Below are 22,110 nucleotides of genomic sequence, written 5' to 3' on the forward strand. Positions count from 1 at the left end.
TCAGTGCTATAGAATTCATATTTTAGTCAACTTTCCAGAATATCCTGTTATTTTTTGCTTAGAAAATTCTGTGAATTACATAAAGCAAAACTCTTACATTAATGAAATTGATTTTTCTCTAGATGGACCTTAAGTTGACCTATTTTGATAAGTAAACCTTTCTTTCTGGTTCTGGTTCTTGGTTGCTGTGATTGGCTCATCTTATTTCTCTTTTAGTCCGTTGTTCTGTCGCAGTGTCTTTCCCCACTTTGCAGGAGTAGTGGCTGTTTCTTGAGCGTGACAGATGTGCAGATTTTAATTGATTATGATCCTCATTCTGTAGCTCACAACAAAGTAACTGGCATGTTGACAAATTAAAGCATCTGGACCATTTGGTGATCAAGCATCGTGCATTCCATTAGTCATGGCTTCTGAAGAAATTCCGAAAGAGGGTCCATTCTTGCAGTCTTTCTCTGCTTGGATGTCTCAGATGTCTGAATCAGTTCAACAAGTTGGGAACTCCATTTCCAACACGTTTCTAAATCTTCATCAAGGTGCATCTAATCAAACGTCAAACCCTGGAGTTTCAAGCTCCTCAACAAAAGCAGAGCGAGAGGATCAGGAGCAAGACCTAGCCCTAAAAACGGATTCAGTTTTAAATGCTGACGATGATGATTTTCAGGGCAAAAAATACACAGATGGTGATTTAGAAGCAGCAACTGCTGGTGGGTTGGAACCTTCAGAATATCAAGCTGCTGAAATGGGATTGCATCATCATGATGAAGATGCAATTCAGAGTCTTCAGTTAGATGCTCACAGTTTGCAAGATGAAGATTTAGGAGAATTCTCCTCATTTTCATGCAATGGGATAGATTCAAAAGGTACAACTGTTGTAAAGGGCAACATGTATAGCAACGAGTATCTGTATGATGATGAACCCCTAAATTGTCTGACTGCCATTCCTGAAGAAATGGAAAATTTGAATAATCAAGCCGGATCTGATCACGACTATATCAATTTGAAGCGTGAAGCAGATTATGACAAGCATGGAACTGATACAAAATTTCAGGCAGGTAAGAAGAGAAGAAAAGCTCGCACATAAGGCATCAGATATGTGGATGAATTACACTTTCTTCTGCCTTTTGTATCTTTTTTCAGTTCATTCTGTCTCAGATCTTGGGGTCCTCTTCACCCATTTTTGATTTAAAGTTTGGGATGATTTAAGGAAGGTGGAGTGTGTTTTAAAAATCCACGTAACGTGTAATTGGTCATAATGTATTGAATTGTATTTTGTTTTATACGGATTTGTATCTCGATTAGGTATTTAAAATGTAACTAATATTAGATTGTAAGTGCGGTGAAGTGAAAGTTAATCAATTGTTATGGAAATTCTTTTTTTATGCCCAAATGAGTTAGTGCTGTTGGATTTTGGAAACTGCTTACAGCAGTTACGCATGATGCTTTTCTGTTGTTGGGAGATGGTGAAATCATTGAGGGTGCAAAGTTCTGTTGCCATTATATCTTGTAAGCTGAATAGCCGTCCAAAACTTTACTGTTTCTGTATCTGAATTATTGGTCTTGCAAGACTAGATTTAATAACTAATTAAGAAAAACACATACAATTATAGTAACAAGGTTCCCTACAGATGGGAAGTACTTGCTTCACATCCTCAGCCTCATTATCACCCGCCAACAGAGTAATATCGTGCCAGCCTTTTTTAGCTCCTTGCTGAATCTTGCACTAGGCTAAGGGAAGGAAACTGTCTGATAAAATCCAAAGCAAACAAATCCAAAAGATTTACAAAAAGGTTAGTTGCTTTTTGCCTCAAAAGTGATTCTAATTTGGATGTAGTTGATCTTTAAAATAACACTTAGCCCTTACTTAACAATAGTACATAGGTCCATATGTCCGTTGTGTTCTGTCCTTGGTCAGGTCCTAGCTCAAGTCTCATACACATGAGATTCTTGAGCCACTTACTAGTGAAGAGTAGCTGAGGAAGTTTCCCGCTGACTTCCTCACAGTTTTTATCTTCAGAGCCTAAGTGGGCTGCAATCAACGCTAAAGAGCTCCACCCACCCTTTATGATGAGGGATGGCTACTCGCACCCATCAGATGCAAGTACCCCCGCTGGTCTTCAATCCAGTATTCAGAGCCAGCGCTCCGGTCTCCGCCCGCGAGAGCTGTCTAGAGGAGGGTCTGTACTTAACTCTTCTGACTCTGTGGTGGGAACTCTACCATTGAGTCACTGGTAACCCTATCCAGACGCGAGTACCCTGCTGGATGTCAACCATATTCTAGTCTCCACTTGCCGGAGCTGTCAGGAGTGGAGCTTGAGGCCTTCACCTTCTGACTCAGAGGTGGGAATACTACCATTGAGCCAGTGGCAACTCTATCCAGACACGAGTGCCCTGCTGCTTGACAACCCAGTAATAAGAGACCATATTCTAGTCTCCACTTGTTGTCTGATGTAGGGCTTGAGCCCATGACCTTCTGACTCAGTAGTGGAAATGCTACCACTAAGCCAAAGGCTCACTCTCTAGTACATAGATAATGAAATGCAATTACTGAGCCTAGACTCTTTGAATTTCCAATCGGCATTATTTTAATGCCAGTGATAACTCATTAAAATTAAATGGGCTACCTCCCACGTTAAAATAACACCAGTCGAATTTTGTCGTCTTGTTTTCAAGTGATGAACTAATCAGCCCAAAAGAAAGTTGTTCTTTCCTTCACTTTAATATTTTCAAGAGTGATTTGGAGCTTCCAAACAAGTGTTGCTGCAAACCTTATCTGCAGATTATACTTAAATCATTGATGGGGTTCCTCTGTTAATACTATTCAGCTAATCCTTTGCAGCTTTATTGTCCATTGTCCGCGATCATCATTTATGATTTCAATTTTAATGGTAACTTTCGCCAATTGTTTTTGTGTGCTGTGCCTTAATGATATTTAATTTTTTTCAATGTCATTTTGTAATGGAAAACACATTCAAGTACAGCAAGCTCTAAAGGAAATTTAGTATGCAGAAGAGTTACTGTGAGTGAATATATAATGACCAGATTCCTGAAACTTGTGTCAGTTACCTCACAGTATCTATATTAAGTGGTTTGACATCCAATTTTAGATTTAAACAAAATAAATGTTAATATTGTAGCACTGCCATTAGAAGTGATCTTTTAGAAATTATCTTGATTATCAGTATGACCTAATACCAATATCATTTTGCTTCATAAACTGAGAGAACATTGGGACTAGGAATCAATATTTTTCAGGGAACTGGGGATTATTCTTCAAGTACTAGGGACTGGGTATTTTGGTCTCATTAAAATAGTCTTTGGTGACTTATGGTTTTATTTTTCATTTTATATATAATAAACAGCAGTAGCTTGTGATCTCACCTGAGAGTGTTACTCCTGAAATAGAACCACCTTCTATCTTGTTTGTGGTTTACTGTACATCCAATCACATTTTGGGATTGGGGTTGGGATTAGGACTGAATTCTGTTACGAGTTGGCATTTGATAGTTGTGATGCAATTAGGATGAAAGAGCAAGATTGAGCTGAAAGCAGTGAAACATAATACTGACACTGTCACAATGCACATACAGCAAAGCAAGTCTCAAAAAAATAAAATAGAAAAAACAGATATGGTCGAACCACTACACAATGAGATAGAAATGTTGCATCAGTTCATTTACTTGTTTTATACTCCACTTGTTTCTTTGTATTTTGTTTTTGTTCTGGGCTATGGGCTGTCTTACTGTGTACCATTATTTTCTTGTTGCAGATGGCCTCAAATAAAATGACTCCACCCATAGGTATCTAAGGACATGATTGGCAACAAATAATTTTGTTGCCAATCATGTCCTTTTGGACTAGGACTTATGAACCTGGTATCCTGACCAATGTCCTTGACCTTTATGAGGAAGTGATGTCCCAAGTAGACTGTGTAAAGCCCTACAAAGTGGTGCACCCAAAATTCCAAAGGGCATTTGATAAAGTTCCGGATGAAAGATTATTTAGTCAAACTCAAAGTTGTGGGAAATTCAGGGAAAATCTTAGCAATGGTAAGAAATTGGCTGAAGTGTAGAAAACAACCGGTTCTTGATAGAGGAGCTATGCCAGGTTTTTATATTGTATCAAGATTTTTCTATATACATGGTTGACCAATTCTACAGTAAGACAGATCTGAATCCTGAGTCCCACATCCATAATGTTGTCCTCTTTACCACACCTATGTATTCTACATACACTCAAGGACTAACGGAGCAGAGTTTCCGTTTGATTACACTGACTTTTTACAGCGCAATTCATCCGGATCAGCGCAAAGGATAGAGGAATTTCGATGTACGCTGGGCATAAATTATGTTCAGCGTAATTCGAGTTTCCGCGATCTTTTGCGCTGGTTCAAAAATCATTGTGCTGAAGCCGACCCCGTCCACAAAACTGGCCATGCTCTCGCCGATCGAAATAACGAGGATAGCAAGTTTCCACCAATTGCGCCCGTCTGCGGCCATTCAATGAAGGTCATCAAATTAAGCTTGTTTTCTTAGGCACACAGGCACTAGTAGGCACGTTTTAAACGTTTTTAAATATTAAAAAATATAAATTTACTAAGAAACTGACTAGTGTACACCAATGAAAGTAGTGAATGGTTCAGTATAGTTTCTAAATTCATTTTCAGTGATTTAAAATCAGGTTACTCACAGGTGAAGGACTAGACACTTACTAAAAATACTTATTGTTTGTGATAAACCCATTTTCAACTGTATTAATAAAACTACACCAGGTTACCACTCTTAAATACATCTTAAATATATCAATTAATTTTTTTTTGCAAAAAATAATAATAAGCTCTATTAAACTGCCGGATTGCGCCGATTCATGTAAGATTTTACGTTTGTGATTAAGTTAATGCATTTTAGTGGAAATTTTCAGGCGCAATTTGTGCCCAATTGCCGATTGCATCCAAAGCAGAAACTCTACCCCAAGATGTCTACATGTTTCTGTGGATGTGAATGCATCTTTTATTATTTTGAAGCAGTATTAGTAACTATTCAAAGTTAATTTGGTGTATATGAAGTGCTTTATGAGTGATGTGGCAAGATGCCATTCAAATGCAAGTCCTAGTCACTGAAATTGCTGAAAATATAATAAGACTTGTTTGAATGAGACCCTTCATTGGAGCTTTCAAATGCTGATGAACCTGCTGTGTTTTTTCAGAATTTTCTGTTTTTGTTTCAGATTTCCAGAATTCACCCATTTGCTTTGGATCTCCTATTAGTAACTATTCACTGTTTATATTACTGTTGTTTTTCCCCTGTTCACCTACACAGTGGTGGTACACATCATTTGGAACTTATGTTATACGGAATATTCTGTACAAAAGAACACAATGTACTGTGACCTGAGCCAATTTGAACAACTGAAAAAACTGCCATATTTTGTGCTTGTTCAGTACAAAATCTTGTGACTTAAACTGCAAATATGACACTGCATGAAATTCAAAGACCAAATTATTTTCTAGCAAAATCAACCAAATCTTGTGGAGATTGTTTAGCAACTCTACTCCCTTCCCCCATCCTGGAACTATTTTCAGATAATCATTGTTAGATTTGAAGGCGCTAGACACAGCTCCGTGGTCAGAAGTACAGAGCAAAATCTGACTGAAAGAACACCTGGATGTGACAGCACTCCTGGATCATTATTGGATTCTTCCTGTAGGCTACAATGCTTTTCTGCACATTTCCTTCATCTAATGGATTGTTTTCCTCTGTACTCCCACAAGTGAGAACGTGCCAAAAAAATACAGAAACCATAAAGCTGTTCAGATATTTTGATGGATGAATAGAGTATTTAACATACGAATGTTTCTTTCTCGCCTGATTTTGAAATGGTTTTCATTTTTGCAAGCAAGTAGATTAATGGCATTTGAAGAAATCTGGGGATTGTTATAGCTGAGAAAAAGTTTGAGGAAATGCTCACTGAATTGAGATACTAAGGTATTTTTAAAAATATAGGTAACAGAGGGGGACTTTGACATAAATGGGGATAGTGCAATGAAAATGAAACAGAGACAGATAGTGAATTGGGAAAATGGCAGCGTTGATGCAGTGCAAGGGTTAAAACATGAAGGAAAATCAAACAAAATAGTTAAACTTAGATGGGAAGACCAAAGGGGAAACTGATAAATTGAGAAACAGAAATACAGAAAGTAAAACTATAGCAGTGGAACGAAGCATAATCACAAATAATGAAAGAAAGCTACAGCAACAGAAACAAATAGATTTCACAGCCATTTGGAGATCAGTCAATAACTTAAATAATTGAAAATATCAAAAGTAGATTGCAGCATTTCAGACGCTATCTGGGATTTATGATGTGTGAACCATAAACTAAAACACAGGAGCTAATCTTTCTGATAAAGAATTATTTCCTAATAAATTACTTATTTGTTACTTAGAGTGGAAAATTAGTACTAAAATATTAGCCAATACCAATTTCGCCAGTTGTCTTAGTTTCTCCTCAAAACATGATGTAATTTAAAAATTGTCAGAATACAATGTTATCGGCCTAGAATGATCACAAAACCTTTAAATTCTCTTTTTAATGGGTTATACTTGCATCGGCAAAGTACATGTAAAGTAGAGTTTTGATTTCGTGTGAAGCTATTAAAAACAGACCTGCAGTGCCATCAGTAAATTTGCCAATGGTTCTTCTGTTTTCTGATTTTGTCAGCACAAGCCAGTGCTCCAAGATGTAACAGATCAACCATGTAGAGCTAAGCATTTATTGTCATTCCTCATCTGTACTTCCCTGATGCTTTTATAACCAGAACAAAATTGATTAAAACAATATCTTTGCAGATGCACTAAGCAACAGGTGTTCCAGTAAATAAACCGTTGCCATTTACTGTGTAATTGGCAGCCTGGTCACTTGGGTTACAGAGTAAATTACAGGAATTACAAACCAGGATTACAAAGCGTGCTGAGACCTCACTTGCTGTTTTTTTCATTCCCTTGCCTCCCTAAAAAGCTGAAAAATAGAGTGGGCTTAGAGTCTACTGGGAGCAGTGCAACAAGGAGGTGGATGAGCTAGGAGAGCATGGGTGGAACAAGAAAGTGATGAGGGCCAAATCACATCTATTCAAAGGAAGAGTTGCAGGAAACCGGCAGGGATACAAGAAATGAGTATTAGTTGGATGAAAACTAATGAGCAGGAAAAGGAAGAACACAGGCCAATTAGAGTTTGGTGAAAACAGAATTCTTGTCTCGTGAGACAGAGATAGAAGTGTAATTTTAGTAGTGGTTAGCTTGAAAAGGAGTCCAGGTGCTTCACTGAATCACTAATGGCTATATTCAATTAGATCTAGGTTTTGTATTCAATAGGAAATGTATGTCTTACGTGTAATTTTTTTTGTTGTTTCAATATGTATTGGGCTACACAAAATACAGTCCTTTGTTTATGTCTCTAGGGATCCTCCACATTGCTATTCTGTGTGAATTCATCTCCATGACGGTGGCCTCAACATATAATCGTTTTTATTGGATGTCAATAATTATTACAATTGGAAGGATGCAAACATCACTTGAGATGAGACTTTCTTTAACCGTTAATGCATGGTTTACTCTATGTTTCCCTTCAAAGGGCCTGCTTTTACATCAAAGAAAGAATTCATAGATAATTCAGGCACCATTTTATTTAGCAGTTCCTTATTTGACTCATGACTAGTAAGTGCCAATTTTGGTTCTGTGACAAATTGATCCCATTTAACTCAGTATTCAAGACTGTATTTTTAAGGGTTTGATGAGAAGAGGCTGCAAAAAACACAATTCTGAAAAACGGTGTATTAACCATTTGTGGATGGATTTTGATGCTTTTCTTTTCCAAATATTGTGCTGTTGGAATATCTTGCTGTGCTTTTAAGCTTCTGTGTATTTCAGAGTTCTCTGCAGCATCCAGGTCAATATTTATCGCTCCACTAACACCAGATTATCTGGCCATTTATTTCATTACTGTTTGCGAACGGCAGCCGTGTTTCCCTACATTCTACAGTGACTACAGTTCAAAAATAATTCATTGGGAAGTGCTTTGGGGGGGCGCGAGGTCATGAAAGGCACTGTATAAATGCAACTTCTTTCTTTTATCTGTGAATAAATTGACCAAGACATCATGCATTGGTCTAGTGATATGTTAGCTTTCCCCCTTTGGAAGTGACAGGAGAACGTGGTGGGCAATCCATATATTCTCTCCAGTGAGCAATGTACCACAATTAAGGTTTACCATGGCTCACTACCCTGTATGAATAAGATGCAAGTTCAAATTCTTAAGGACGTAGCTTGTTTATGGATACTAAGATCTAGCTGTGAATGTAAGAACAACTGTTGGGGGAAAAATCCAAACAGTAACATAGAATACAAAACAAAATGAATTAAGTGAGGAAACTAAGGATTACAGCCTCAAACTCACTTGGTGATATTAGTAGACGAGTGCTTAATGTGGTCACATGATCGTCTTCTGTCCAATATTTTACTATAGCTGGGTTAACGCTGCCCTTAAAACAGTGGACAGAGTGAAGATGCTAAGAATTTGTCCTCTTATATCATCAACAGAAATTTCAAGGCTTGCATTAGTGAAAATTTAAGAATGTAAAATGGACAAGGTCTGGTGGTTGAGTGCATCGGTGACCCAATGCACTGCACCATGGACTGGAGGCTCACAACGCTCCCACACGAGGTGGGAATTTAATGTGTGAGATTGCAGTCTTCCACGCTCTCCTTCATGATCACAATCTGCCTACTTAACCGGAGATTCTCTGAGCTTCTCCTTCCCCCCGCTGCCCCCCACCCCCACCCCAGAGAACCTCAGCGGACATTTTAAAACTGACTGTTCAAATACAATTTTTTTAAATCCTTATTGATGACAGAAATGTCCATTTGCTTATTTTGTCAAGTTCACATTTAAACAATAACCTCCATAGAATATCACATTCAGATTTCAAAGAATTTTACAGCTTTTTTATTTTTTAAAAAATTGTTAGATCAAGTCTCATAGGCAGTATTGTGTTCCATGCATCAGTTGATGAATAGTAATGTTTATGAATAGTAAGTTGAAATCATCTACATACTTGGAAGTGCACGTAAAAACTCCAAAGTAACTATGGGGCTTTGAAATGACTGTCAGAAAAACAATGAAATGAAAGATAATGATAATCCCTATTCAAATGTTACTATGGCAACTAAAAGACCAGTCTTTCTAGTGGTGTCTTGTGTATTTGTCTCAAGTGTCTTGAAGGTATACTTTAATGATGTAAGAACAATTTTGTGTTATTTATAGAATAACTGTTAGGCAAGGAATGGGCTACAAGGCACTAAAGGGTTTCCAACAATGTGAAAATCTCACAAAAGCAAAGTTCAAGTAGTTTATATCCATATGGAGCCCTGTATGACACAATGGAAGTTATATCCATATGAGCCCTATTATGACACAATGGAAGTGTCCTCAAAAGCAAGTGCACTATTAGAGAGTTCCATGGTATAAATGCAGCAGTGTATATCCATCCAGAGGCATAGACCACTAGCTCTAGAGACGATTTAATTCCTTGCCTCCCGAGGCAAAGTTCCAAGCTCTCAGGCTACCTGTTCAGGTTGGCCATGTAGTTTTAACATTGGAGAAGGTCAGTGGCCAGAAACTTAGTAAGTTGTGACCATAACTTAAAGCACGATTTTGTGTACGTGCAGATGTTTCTAAATAGCAATAACAGTAAAGAAAGATGAAAATGATTGGAGGCTTGTTCAGTAAAAGCATGAGGCAGTACCTAAAGTCAGGAATCTAAATGCTGAGCTTGGTGGCAGCAGCAGAACATAGAAACCCATTGTACTGGCAGACGCAGACCTGCACAGCAGAAGTTGAGTGACAGAATACAAGCTTGTATATGTTCTATAATCCAGCTGTGCAGGAATGTGTAATTCAGGCAGTAATACGATCCCACAGTTACACAATGAACAGTTTTTGTTTTAGTCTTATGAATGACTTCATCAGGATTCCATCCTAGAAAATTGTAGGAAGCGCATCCACAATTTCCTGATTTGTAGTCATGGTGGGCAAGGCTCGGTGCTGGGACTGTGCCCTTGTATTGCTACCAAAGCAAGCTGGATGTTAACGATCCCATGGCATTGTTCGAAGAAGAGCGCTGAGCTCTCCCAGTGTCCCGGCCTACATTCCTCCCACAACCAGCACCATCTAAAACAGAGTATCTGGTCCTTCATCTCATTTGCTGTTTGTGGCATCTTGAGTGCAAATAAGCTATAGCCTTGTCTAAGTAACAACAATGACTACACTTCAAAAAAACGTAATCCGTTGACTGCAAAATGCTGTGTTCTCCGTTCTGGTGGGCAAAGAACAGTGGCTGTAGAGTAGAGTGACCACATGACTGTTAAATAGCTATTTAAACACTCCACAGCGCAAAATATTATCTCTAGTGATTAGCTGTGTTCCGCTAACAAACTCATAACCATTTTGCTACTCCCTACCTTTATGGACATTGTACTATGGGAGCATTGGACATGTTGATTAAACCTATTCTATGGTTAGAGGGGTGGAATTTCCTGTGTGGGGCAGAATCAGGAAATTACGCCCAAAATTATGCCCACTCATGCGTCCATTTTGCCGATGTCAATTTGCGCCTAAATTTCCTGCTAATCTCATTGGCATACTCTGGAACGTAAAAATCAGCTTAAACAATTGTAAATTTTGTGAGTTGAAGATAAGGGAAGAGCACATGAAGGCAATAAATTGGGAAGAAATAGTAAAAGGAAAGGATGTGGCTGCAAACTGCAAATGTTTTAAAGTAATTTTCAAAATATGTAAGGGATTTTTTCCTTTGAAATGAAGAGAGAGAAATAGAAGGATAAAACTAATGTGACTGATTGGGGAAGGTGAGAAGGACATTAAGGAGAAAACATTTAGGGTGTTCAAGAATTGAAATAAGAAGTAAGATTTGGTCAATGAAGAAAGAACAGTTGAAAAATGTCAGAAAATGGGAGCTGCAAAGAGGGCAAATGAAAACAATATACCAGCAAACATAAAACCAAATCATGAAGCCTTCAAGTATGTCAGAAGCAAATAAAAGAGGGTATTAGGCCACTACTTAGCAATAGTGTTTACTGATGAAGTGAGAGAACTGCCTGAGGTAGAAATATGTTTTCAGGATTTTGTAATTACAAAAGAGCAAGTATGAACTAGATTACAGACACAAAAGTCACATAAGGCACCTGGCACCAACGTTCTTCCCCCTCGCGTTTTAAAGGAGTTGGACAGTTAATTGATCGTGGTTCCACCTTACAGATATTTTCCAGCACTCACTGGATGCAGGGCAGATCTCATAGGACTGAAAAATAGCAAACATAACTCCTGTCTTCTAGAAGTGGGCTGGAGATGATCGATCTGTAAGCCTCACATTGATTGTGGGAGAATGATTTGAGAGATCGTATAAGGATCACCTGGAAGGCATGGATTAATGGGAGACTATGAGCATGGCATTAAAAGTGGGAGGTCATTTTTGACAGCTCTTAATTTTTTTTTTCTGATCAAGCTAGTGACCCAGTGGATATGAGCGAAACAATGGATGTTGTTTACCTAGATTTTAAAAAGGGGGTTGACACTGTCCCACATACAGAATTACTGAACAAGATCCAGGCTGCAGGATAGATGGAAATATACTGAATTGGTTAAAAGAATGGCCAGCTGAAAACATTGGGCAGTTCTTTAGACTTGCACTTGCCCATAGACTTTCCATGAGCTTTTGCGCTGGAAGTTATTGTAAGTTAGAGATCTACAGGGCATCTGGGGCCTTTGTGAACAGGGCAAGCAACTGTGTGTCTCCTTAACCAATCAGATTGAAGAATCATTAATGAACAACGCAGAGTCTGAACCAGGAAATGTAAGTTAGAATAGTGAATTCAATGTCAAATCAGGAGCAGAAAGAGAAATAAAGAGAGGGAAAGACAGATTGGATTAAGAGAGCGAGATGAAAGAGACAGAAAGAAAAAGATTTTTTTAAAAATGAGTAAGTTTTAAAAAAAATCTCTAACAATTAAAAGCTGAAGGAATGAGACTCCTCAATTGTAAAAGTTAATTTTCAGCGCCAGAGAGGTTGTTTGGCAGTAATTAAGACTTACCACGCCATTAAAAAGAGACTGAAAAGGACGAGCCCTAACTTTGCTGAGTTTAGTTCATATCTACGATGTCAGTACAGGAACTTCATGCCATTTGAATGGTGAGTCAGATGGCTAGATGCAGTTTTCGCGAAGCTGATGGAGGGGCAGCACATCTCAGGCAACTTTACAGGGTCTCAAAAAGGAACTAGATATTTCCTAATGTCTGTAAGGGTACATGGATATTCAATTTTAGAAATGACATAAAAATATCTTGCATGGAAGAAAGGTGGTAATTAAATGGGGTAGGTTGGATGACCAATGCTGTTCCCCTCATAGCACATTGGGGACCATTTTCAAATAACACCCCAAACGGGTGCAAAGTCGTCAGAGCGGCTGCTCTGCCTGCCCATTGGTGCCAATGTGAGGCCCGAGCCGTTTACCAAGGTGATTAAGAGAGTAAACAAAATACTGGATTGTGTATCAGAGGGCATAATGTAGAAATGGAAAATGGCAATTTTCAAAAGTCTTGAAGTTACAATGAGTATTTAAAAAAAGTTTTTAAAATTACAGTTTGCTGTAGAGGTGTTACAGTGAGTTCTACTAACAGCTAAACTGAAAAGACCGATTCCTTTGCAGTCTTATATACTTATATTGTTTACTTCTATAAAAACAAGAATGCTGAAAAAAATGGATTTTCATGAAAAATATTACTTCATATGATAGCATTCAAAGAAACCGTTTTGAGACTGCAATCCTGTGGATCTCTATTCCTATCAACCTACTGTCTGTACAGGGAAGGTCCTTTCATCTGAAAAATGTCAAAGGACTGTATTCTCTTTCTCTCCCCAGTGAACAGTTATGGGGATGATGAGGAGTTGACTACATCCACAGACAGCGATGAGGAAGTGATCAAACAGTTTGAATTCTCTGTGTCGAGGTCCCAGAGTTTCCGCACTACAATGCCAGAGAAGGTGACGCAGGCGGGTTTAGAGCATAGGCAGAAATTTAATCGTTTACCTTCGAATCACGAAGAGTACAGCACAGAGGCCTCTGAAGTCGAAGGTACCATGCATGGCTTGTAATAGGATTACTAGGCAATGCAACGTTCTGAACCCTTTGCTGGTTTCCTTTGCAACTTGCAACATTGAATGTGTTTTCCTTTTTATTTCATACCCATCCCACTCTGGCAGTGACTTTCTCTAACTTTAGAGACATATTACAAAAGGGCAGAAATACAAAGGTCTGGCTGCATGAAACCCTTGCTATAATTAATAATATTTAACTAACCAGAGCAATAGCAACTCTTTCTTTCATGTTTGCATAGGGTAACCAACGCTGCTATATAAACACATTGATGTTTGAATTAAATGAGCATAACTGAGTCAGAACCAATGCAAAGATAAATGCTTCGTGTAATTTTTTTAAGTATGGTCCTTATTAACTTTTATTCTCCACGTTTTTGTGAGCTGCTAGTGATTAAAAGGTGATGTAACAGATTCTTACCCTTGTCAATATGTACGTTGATGTTTACAGTCCACTCGCCTCATGTTGCTTTAAAAATGTTATTCACCTTTACCTGTTTAGATAGAGATAAACTACATCAGTTTAGCTTCCAAGATAATTGCTCTTATGAAGAAGATCAGTTATCTGTGGGTTCAGGCATTGCGTCTGAGGATGGAGCAGGTTATCAAAAGGCCTCAGATGAAGCAGCTGGAATTGTGGACAATAATCACGGGAAACACCGAACTCAGGAGGGATGCCCAGATCAGGAGACCAACTTTGATAATCAGGCCTATGAAGGAAATGAACATACAGATAGTTCATCAGCATGGAGTCCAGAGGTAATGCCTAATGAATTCAATTCCTTTTAGAGTTGTGTGTCAAATCTTATTTTCTTGCACCGTTTTCATTATTTAGACTTAAATAAACTTGAGCATGGAATTAATTTAATTGGTTCTAATTCGGTATATACCACCATTCTTTTATCCCAACTTAATTTAATTGCACTTTATCTTGTTTGTTTTTCCTCACCCTGAACACAATAGATGAACATTTGGGCATAGTGTCTGTGTGCATGAAATCACCATGGCAACATTAAATGATAAAGTTGAATTCTGAGAGTTACCCAAACCGTAGCCATTTGTGGATATTGAAACTGTGCTAGAATTTGAATTGTAAGCACATCCATCACTTCTTTTTCTGACTAGTTTAGAGGGGGTGTGAGATAAAGAGAAAAAAATGTTTTTTGTATTACCTTTTTTGTAATATTTGACACCACATATATGTTATTACATCCCCTGTCTTATATTACTGAACCTTATACTTAACTTAGAATTTAAAGGCTCAGTATTCCTTTATTGCCATTGCTATCAGTATAATTACTATTATTTGAACCATACTGCTTAAATGTGTATATGTGTGTGTGTATATATATATATATATATATATATATATATACATAAAGTATTTTTTTCTTTAAGTTACATGTGTTTTACTCCTTTCTGTAAACTCTCTATACCATCTCCATCCTCTAATGAGTCTGACCATACAGTCTGCTTTCAGCGCTCTTCCAATCCCCCTCTACTTCTATAGTTCTAGACTTGCTGCCAGGCACTGTTGAAAAGTTATCCTAAGAGATCTCTCTCTCTGCTCGAATGATTAACTCACTTATCATAGAATCATACTGCACAGAAGGGGGCCATTCTGGCCCATCGTGCCTGTGCCGACTTTTTGAAAGAGCTTTTCAATTAGTCCCACTGCCCAATGTGTTGGGAATTGAGACCCTGAACCCATTCTAATTCTCTGGCATAGTGCAGTGAAGTTGTAACTCTGCCATATTGGTTACACTTACTGAGGAATCCTGCTAACCTGCTATTCTCAGTGTAGCCAGACTGAGAAGACAGTGGCAGGGTGTTCCTCACCACCTACAGCAAGGGCTCGGCAGCAGATTACTGTCTTACTGCTAATCTGGAAGAAGACTGGGCCGACTAGGTGGAGATAAATACTGCAATTCTAAATCCTCGCACAATGTGGCGATGCAGGTATTATGTAACCTCTGTTTAAGAACACTACACGCACAAAACGTGCTGGAAAATTTTGTTTCAGTTAGGAATGTAGGAACAGGAGTAGGCATTTAACCCCACGAGCCTGTTCCGCCATTCAGTGAGACCATGGCTGATCTGTGACCTAACTCCATATACCCGCCATAACCCCATATTCATTAATACCTTTGGTTAACAAAAATCTATCAATCTCGGATTTAAAAGTAACAATTGAGCTGGCATCAACTGCCATTTGTGGAAGAGAGTTCCAAACTTCTACCACCCTTTGTATGTAGAAGTGTTTCCTAACTTCACTCTTGAAAGTCCTGGCTCTAATTTTTAGGCTATGTCCCCTAGTCCTGACTCCCTAACCAGCGGAAATAGTTTCTCTCTATCTACCCTATCAGTTCCCCTAAATATCTTGAAAACTTCGATCAAATCACCTCTTAATCTTCTAAATTCCAGGGACTACAACCCTAGTTTGTGTAATCTCTCCTCGTAATTTAACCCTTGAAGTCCAGGTATCGTTCTAGTAAATCTACACTGCACACCCTCCAAGGCCAATATATCCTTCCTAAGGGGCGGTGCCCAGAGCTGAACACAGTACTCCAGGTGTGTCTAACCAGGGCTTTGAACAGCTGTAGCATAACTGCTACCCCCTTGTATTCTAGTCCTCTAGATATAAAGGCCAGCATTCCAATTATCCTTTTTGATTATTTTCTGTACCTGTCCATGACATTTTAATGATCTATGTAGATGGACCCCTAAGTCTCTTTGGACCTCCATTGTTTTGAACTTTTCACCATTCAGAAAGTACTCTGCTCTATCCTTTTTAGGTCCAAAGTGGATGACCTCACCATGTGCCTACATTGAAATCCATTTGCCACAGTTTTACCCATTCACTTAATCTATTAATATCTCTCTGTAACTTTATGCTTCCATCTACAGTGCTTACAATGCTGCCTATCTTTGTGTCATCGGTAAACTTGGATATGTGGCTCTCTATCCTATCATCTAAGTCGTTAGTAATTACAGTGAATAGTTGAGGCCCCAACACCGATCCCTGTTGGACACTAGTCACATCCTGCCAATTTGAATACCTGCTCATTATTCCTACTCTCTGTCTCCTGCCGCTCAGCCAATTTCCTAACCAAGTCAATAATTTGCCCTCAATTCCATGAGCTTCAACTTTAGCTAACAGTCTCTTAAGAGGGACTTTATCGAATGCCTTCTGGAAATCCATAGAAACAACATCCATAGACATTCCCCCTTCCACTACTTTAGTCACCTCTTCGCAAAATTCAATCAGGTTCGTCAGGCATGACCTACCCTTTACAAATCCATACTGGCTCTCTCTGGTCAGCTGAAAATTTTCAAGGTCTTCAGTCACTCTATACTTAATTAGAGTACTTAATGATCTACAACTCCCTGGTTTCCCGCTCTCATCGTCCTTAAAAGCGGAGTGACGTGCAATTTTCCAATCTAAAGGAATAATTCCTGAATCGAGAGAACTTTGGAAGATTATAGTTAGGGCTTCTGCAATGTTTTCACCTACTTCCTTTAAAACCCTGGGATGGAAACTATCTGGTCCTGGGGATTTATCACTCTTTAGCACCTTTGTTTTATTCATTACTGTTAATTTGCTTATGTTAATTATGGTGAGTCCCAATCTCTGATTTCAAAATTAGTTTCCTTGGGGTGTCAGGCATGCTATCCTCTTCCTCTACTGTAAACACTGACGCAAAGTAATTATTTAACATGTCTGCCATTTCCTTATTTTCATTTACAGTATCACCATTATCAGTTTTTAAGGGGCCCACATTGCTCTTGACTACCCTCTTTTTCCTAATATAATTGTAAAAAAGTGTTTGTGTTGATTTCGATATCCCTTGCAAGTTTCCTTTCATATTCCCTTTTTATAGCTCTTTCAATCTGTTTTGTCACTCTTTGCTGTTCTTTGTATCTTGCCCAGTTGCCAGGATCTGTGCTATTTTTTGCACTTTCGTACGCTCTTTCTTTTAGTTTTATGTTGTCCCTTACCTCCTTTGTTGTCCATGGCTTTTTTTTGGCAAGTATAGCTCTTGCCCCTTAGGGGTATAAACTGGTTCTGTATCACGTTAAATTCTTTTTTGAATACCTCCCACTGATCTTCTGTCGTTTTACCCATTAATAGATTTGCCCAGATTTACTGTGGACAGTCTCTGTCTCATCCCGTTGAAGTTGGCCTTTCCTAAATTTAGAATTATTTACATGAAGGATATTACGATCTTGCTCCATGTTTTCAGTTTCAAATGTGGAGATGCCGGTGATGGACTGGGGTTGACAATTGTAAACAATTTTACAACACCAAGTTATAGTCCAGCAATTTTATTTTAAATTCACAAGCTTTCGGAGATTTTCTCCTTCCTCAGGCAAATGTTTCAAGATCTCCTTGAAGCCTACGCATTTATACATATTGAACAATAATAAATGGTGTTTACAGACTGCCCCTGCAACTGCCCGTTGCCAAGGCAATCACCGTGTTCAGACAGAGAGGTGTTACCTGCAGAACCTCCGAATACACATTCAATAAAAAAACAAACAGGGAAAAAAAAAAGAGAAAAAAAAACACAGAGAGAGGCAGAAACATCCGGAAGGCAGAGAGAGCCAGCAAATGACCCATTATATTAAAAACAGATAACATTTGTTCGCTGGTGGGGTAACGTGTAGCGTGACATGAACCCAAGATCCCGGTTGAGGCCGTCCTCATGGGTGCGGAACTTGGCTATCAATTTCTGCTCGACGATTTTGCGTTGTCGTGTGTCTCGAAGGCCGCCTTGGAGTACGCTTACCCGAAGGTCGGTGGATGAATGTCCATGACTGCTGAAGTGTTCCCCGACTGGGAGGGAACCCTCCTGTTTGGCGATTGTTGCGCGGTGTCCGTTCATCCGTTGTCGCAGCGTCTGCATGGTCTCGCCAATGTACCATGCTCTGGGGCATCCTTTCCTGCAACGTATGAGGTAGACAACGTTGGCTGAGTCACAGGAGTATGAACCATGCACCTGGTGGGTGGTGTCATCTCGTGTGATGGTGGTATCTGTGTCGATGATCTGGCATGTCTTGCAGAGGTTACCGTGGCAGGGTTGTGTGGCGTCGTGGACGCTGTTCTCTTGAAAGCTAGGTAGTTTGCTGCGAACGATGGTCTGTTTGAGGTTGGGTGGCTGTTTAAAGGCGAGTAGTGGAGGTGTGGGGATGGCCATAGCGAGGTGTTTGTCCTCATTGATGACATGTTGAAGGCTGCGGAGAACATGGCGTAGTTTCTCCGCTCCGGGGAAGTACTGGACGACAAAGGGTACTCTGTTGGTTGCGTCCCGTGTTAGTCTCCTGAGGAGGTCTATGCGATTTTTTGCTGTGGCCCGTCGGAACTGTCGATCGATGAGTCGAGCGTCATATCCCGTTCTTACTAGGGCGTCTTTCAGCGTCTGTAGGTGTCCATCGCGTTCCTCCTCGTCTGAGCAGACCCTGTGTATTCGCAGGGCCTGTCCATAGGGGATGGCCTCTTTGACGTGGTTAGGGTGGAAGCTGGAAAAGTGGAGCATCGTGAGGTTGTCCGTGGGCTTGCGGTAGAGTGAGGTGCTGAGGTGCCCGTCTTTGATGGAGATTCGTGTGTCCAAGAAAGAAACTGATTCTGAGGAGTAGTCCATGGTGAGCTTGATGGTGGGATGGAACTTGTTGATGTTATCGTGTAGTCTCTTTAGTGATTCCTTGCCGTGGGTCCATAGAAAGAAAATGTCGTCGATGTATCTGGTGTATAGTGTTGGTTGGAGGTCTTGTGCAGTGAAGAAGTCCTGCTCGAACTTGTGCATGAAAATGTTGGCGTATTGGGGTGCGAATTTGGTCCCCATGGCTGTTCCGTGTGTTTGGGTAAAGAACTGGTTATCGAAGGTGAAGACATTGTGATCCAGGATGAAGCGGATGAGTTGTAGGATGGCTTCCGGAGATTGGCTGTTGTTGGTGTTGAGTATTGATGCTGTCGCAGCGATGCCGTCATCGTGGGGGATACTGGTGTATAGTGCCGAGACGTCCATCGTGGTGAGAAGTGTTCCTGGTTCAACTGGTCCGTGGGTACTGAGTTTTTGTAGGAAGTCTGTAGTGTCACGACAGAAGCTGGGGGTTCCCTGTACGATGGGTTTCAGGATGCCCTCGATGTATCCAGAGAGGTTCTCACACAGGGTTCCGTTGCCTGATACGATGGGACGTCCGGGTGTGTTGGCTTTGTGTATCTTTGGGAGGCAGTAGAAGTCTCCCACGCGGGGATTACGTGGGATGAGAATGCGTAGGATGCTTTGAAGGTCTGGATCGAAGGTCTTGATCAGTTTGTTGAGCTGGTGGGTGTGTTCTTTGGTCGGATCTGCGGGTAACCGTCTGTAGTGTTCCTGGTTGTCCAGTTGTCGGTATGCTTCTTTGCAATAGTCTGTTCTGTTCTGTATGACTATGGCTCCTCCTTTGTCCGCTGGTTTGATGACGATGTTGCGGTTGGTCTTGAGAGCGTTGATGGCGTTGCGTTGTGCTCGGGTGACATTCTGGACTGTCTTCTGAGTGCGGCTGATGAATCTGGCATTGACGCATTTCCTGACAGCTTGAGCATACATGTCCAGCTGAGGGCAGCGACCCTCCGGAGGAGTCCAGTTTGACTCTTTCCTCTTCGGTTGCTGTACCGCGGATCCCTCTGTCTGCTGTTCCGGATCGTCGATTGTCTCATTGGGTTCGCTGCTGAAATCTTGGGGTTTGTGGTAGAATTCCCGGAGCCTCATTCTCCTGATGAATTCCTCTGTGTCCGCCGCGAGACTAGTGGGGTCCATTTTGGTAGTGGGGCAGAAATTGAGCCCTCGGCTGAGAACTTCGATTTCGTCTGGTTGAAGGGTGTGGTCGGATAAATTGACAATAGACTTCCCTGTGGTTGCAACCGTGGTACCAGGGGAAGCTTGGTCGTTGCTGGTGGTGATGCCGAGTTTCTCAAGCTTCCTGCTCTTGGTTTTCATGTAGGCAGCGTAGTTCCGTTGCCTCGTCTGTTTGGCGGTATAACGTAGCTGGTCTGCTGTGTCCTGAGTACAGGTTGAGAGTATGGACTCTATCTTGGTTTCGAGGTTGTGGCGTCTGCTGTAGAGTTGGTGTATGAGATGGTTGCGGAGTGTGCGAGAGGTACGGCGGCAGAGTCTCTCAGCGTAATCCGAGTTGTATGTGGACTTGAGTGGGTTCGTGATCTGGAGTCCTTTCGGGATCTTGTCTGCTTTCTTGCAGCTCTGTAAAAACTTGATGTCTGTGTCTAAATGCGCGATCTTCTTGGATATCCTTTCCACTGTGAGCCGGCAGTTTGTGGTGTCGATGGTAGTCATGATGTGGAGATGCCGGTGATGGACTGGGGTTGACAATTGTAAACAATTTTACAACACCAAGTTATAGTCCAGCAATTTTATTTTAAATTCACAAGCTTTCGGAGATTTTCTCCTTCCTCAGGCAAATGTTTCAAGATCTCCTTGAAGCCTACGCATTTATACATATTGAACAATAATAAATGGTGTTTACAGACTGCCCCTGCAACTGCCCGTTGCCAAGGCAATCACCGTGTTCAGACAGAGAGGTGTTACCTGCAGAACCTCCGAATACACATTCAATAAAAAAACAAACAGGGAAAAAAAAAGAGAAAAAAAAACACAGAGAGAGGCAGAAACATCCGGAAGGCAGAGAGAGCCAGCAAATGACCCATTATATTAAAAACAGATAACATTTGTTCGCTGGTGGGGTAACGTGTAGCGTGACATGAACCCAAGATCCCGGTTGAGGCCGTCCTCATGGGTGCGGAACTTGGCTATCAATTTCTGCTCGACGATTTTGCGTTGTCGTGTGTCTCGAAGGCCGCCTTGGAGTACGCTTACCCGAAGGTCGGTGGATGAATGTCCATGACTGCTGAAGTGTTCCCCGACTGGGAGGGAACCCTCCTGTTTGGCGATTGTTGCGCGGTGTCCGTTCATCCGTTGTCGCAGCGTCTGCATGGTCTCGCCAATGTACCATGCTCTGGGGCATCCTTTCCTGCAACGTATGAGGTAGACAACGTTGGCTGAGTCACAGGAGTATGAACAAAGAAAGGGGCTGGGAATGAATCTGTGTGGGAACTGGTGAACAAAGCATTGCTTAATCTAACAGCTCTAAAATGTGTGGGTAGGCTATGTAACCTTATACACTGGATTAGCTGTTCCTATTTTCATGTGTTATTTGATCACAATTTTTTTTTCTGTTGAGCTGTCTTCACATTTTTAATGCCCCGATTCAGTAACTGGATGCCATTCTGATGCATGGTTTCAAGACTCTTGATCTAATTACTTCTATAAACCTATTTATAGGGACAGATTCTTGATCTTTGTAATGGAAGCAATAGTGAAAGAAGCACAAAGGATGAATTCTTCATCTTTAATACCAAACGCAACCTTGATCCTGTGCCAAGATGCTGAACAATAGCAATTTAGAGCACACTGGAAAAGCACTATTCTGTGATCGAGGTATTAAGTGCACTAAATTGGGGGAGGAGGGTGAAGAAAGTGTTGAGCAGTGATTTAAAACTGTGTGCAACTGTTGTCCCTCTCCTTCTCTTGGCTTTTGAATATAAAATGAAGGTTTTTTCTCATTGACTGCTGCAAAGGGTCGCAGGAACAATGAGTTCCAACAGTTTTCTTCCAGTTTTTATCCCTCTTCTGTTTTTGGTTGAGGTTGTTTTTCAACACTTTCCCAATTCATTATCTCCAGTGTAACAGTTTTATTTGTTTTTGCCCCCTCCTATTTTACAGCTTTGCTCTATCCAACTGTACGCCATTTGTGAATGGAAATCAAATTCTAGACCAGTAACTGTGACCGAATTTTTTCAATCGATTCTTTTTGCCTTTTTCCCCCTCCTCCTC

The 22,110-nt window shown here is 40.4% G+C and overlaps 1 protein-coding gene across 2 annotated transcripts in view; it reads left to right on the forward strand.

The window, feature by feature from the left end:
- syt16 (synaptotagmin XVI) overlaps window positions 1-22,110 on the forward strand; it is a 155,873-nt gene that overhangs the window by 109,923 nt on the left and 23,840 nt on the right. Inside the window, exons 1-3 of one of the 2 annotated variants that reach the window (XM_067991917.1) lie at window positions 338-1,052; window positions 12,987-13,199; window positions 13,722-13,978. In XM_067991917.1, the coding sequence (XP_067848018.1) occupies window positions 404-1,052; window positions 12,987-13,199; window positions 13,722-13,978 (1,119 nt within the window). In that variant the 5' untranslated portion in view covers window positions 338-403. Of the gene's footprint in view, window positions 1-337; window positions 1,053-12,986; window positions 13,200-13,721; window positions 13,979-22,110 lie in introns of those variants that run through there. The other variant, XM_067991915.1, reaches the window with a different exon arrangement.

This window comes from Heptranchias perlo, chromosome 10 (genome assembly GCF_035084215.1).
Source record: "Heptranchias perlo isolate sHepPer1 chromosome 10, sHepPer1.hap1, whole genome shotgun sequence".
Taxonomy (NCBI): Eukaryota; Metazoa; Chordata; class Chondrichthyes; order Hexanchiformes; family Hexanchidae; genus Heptranchias; species Heptranchias perlo.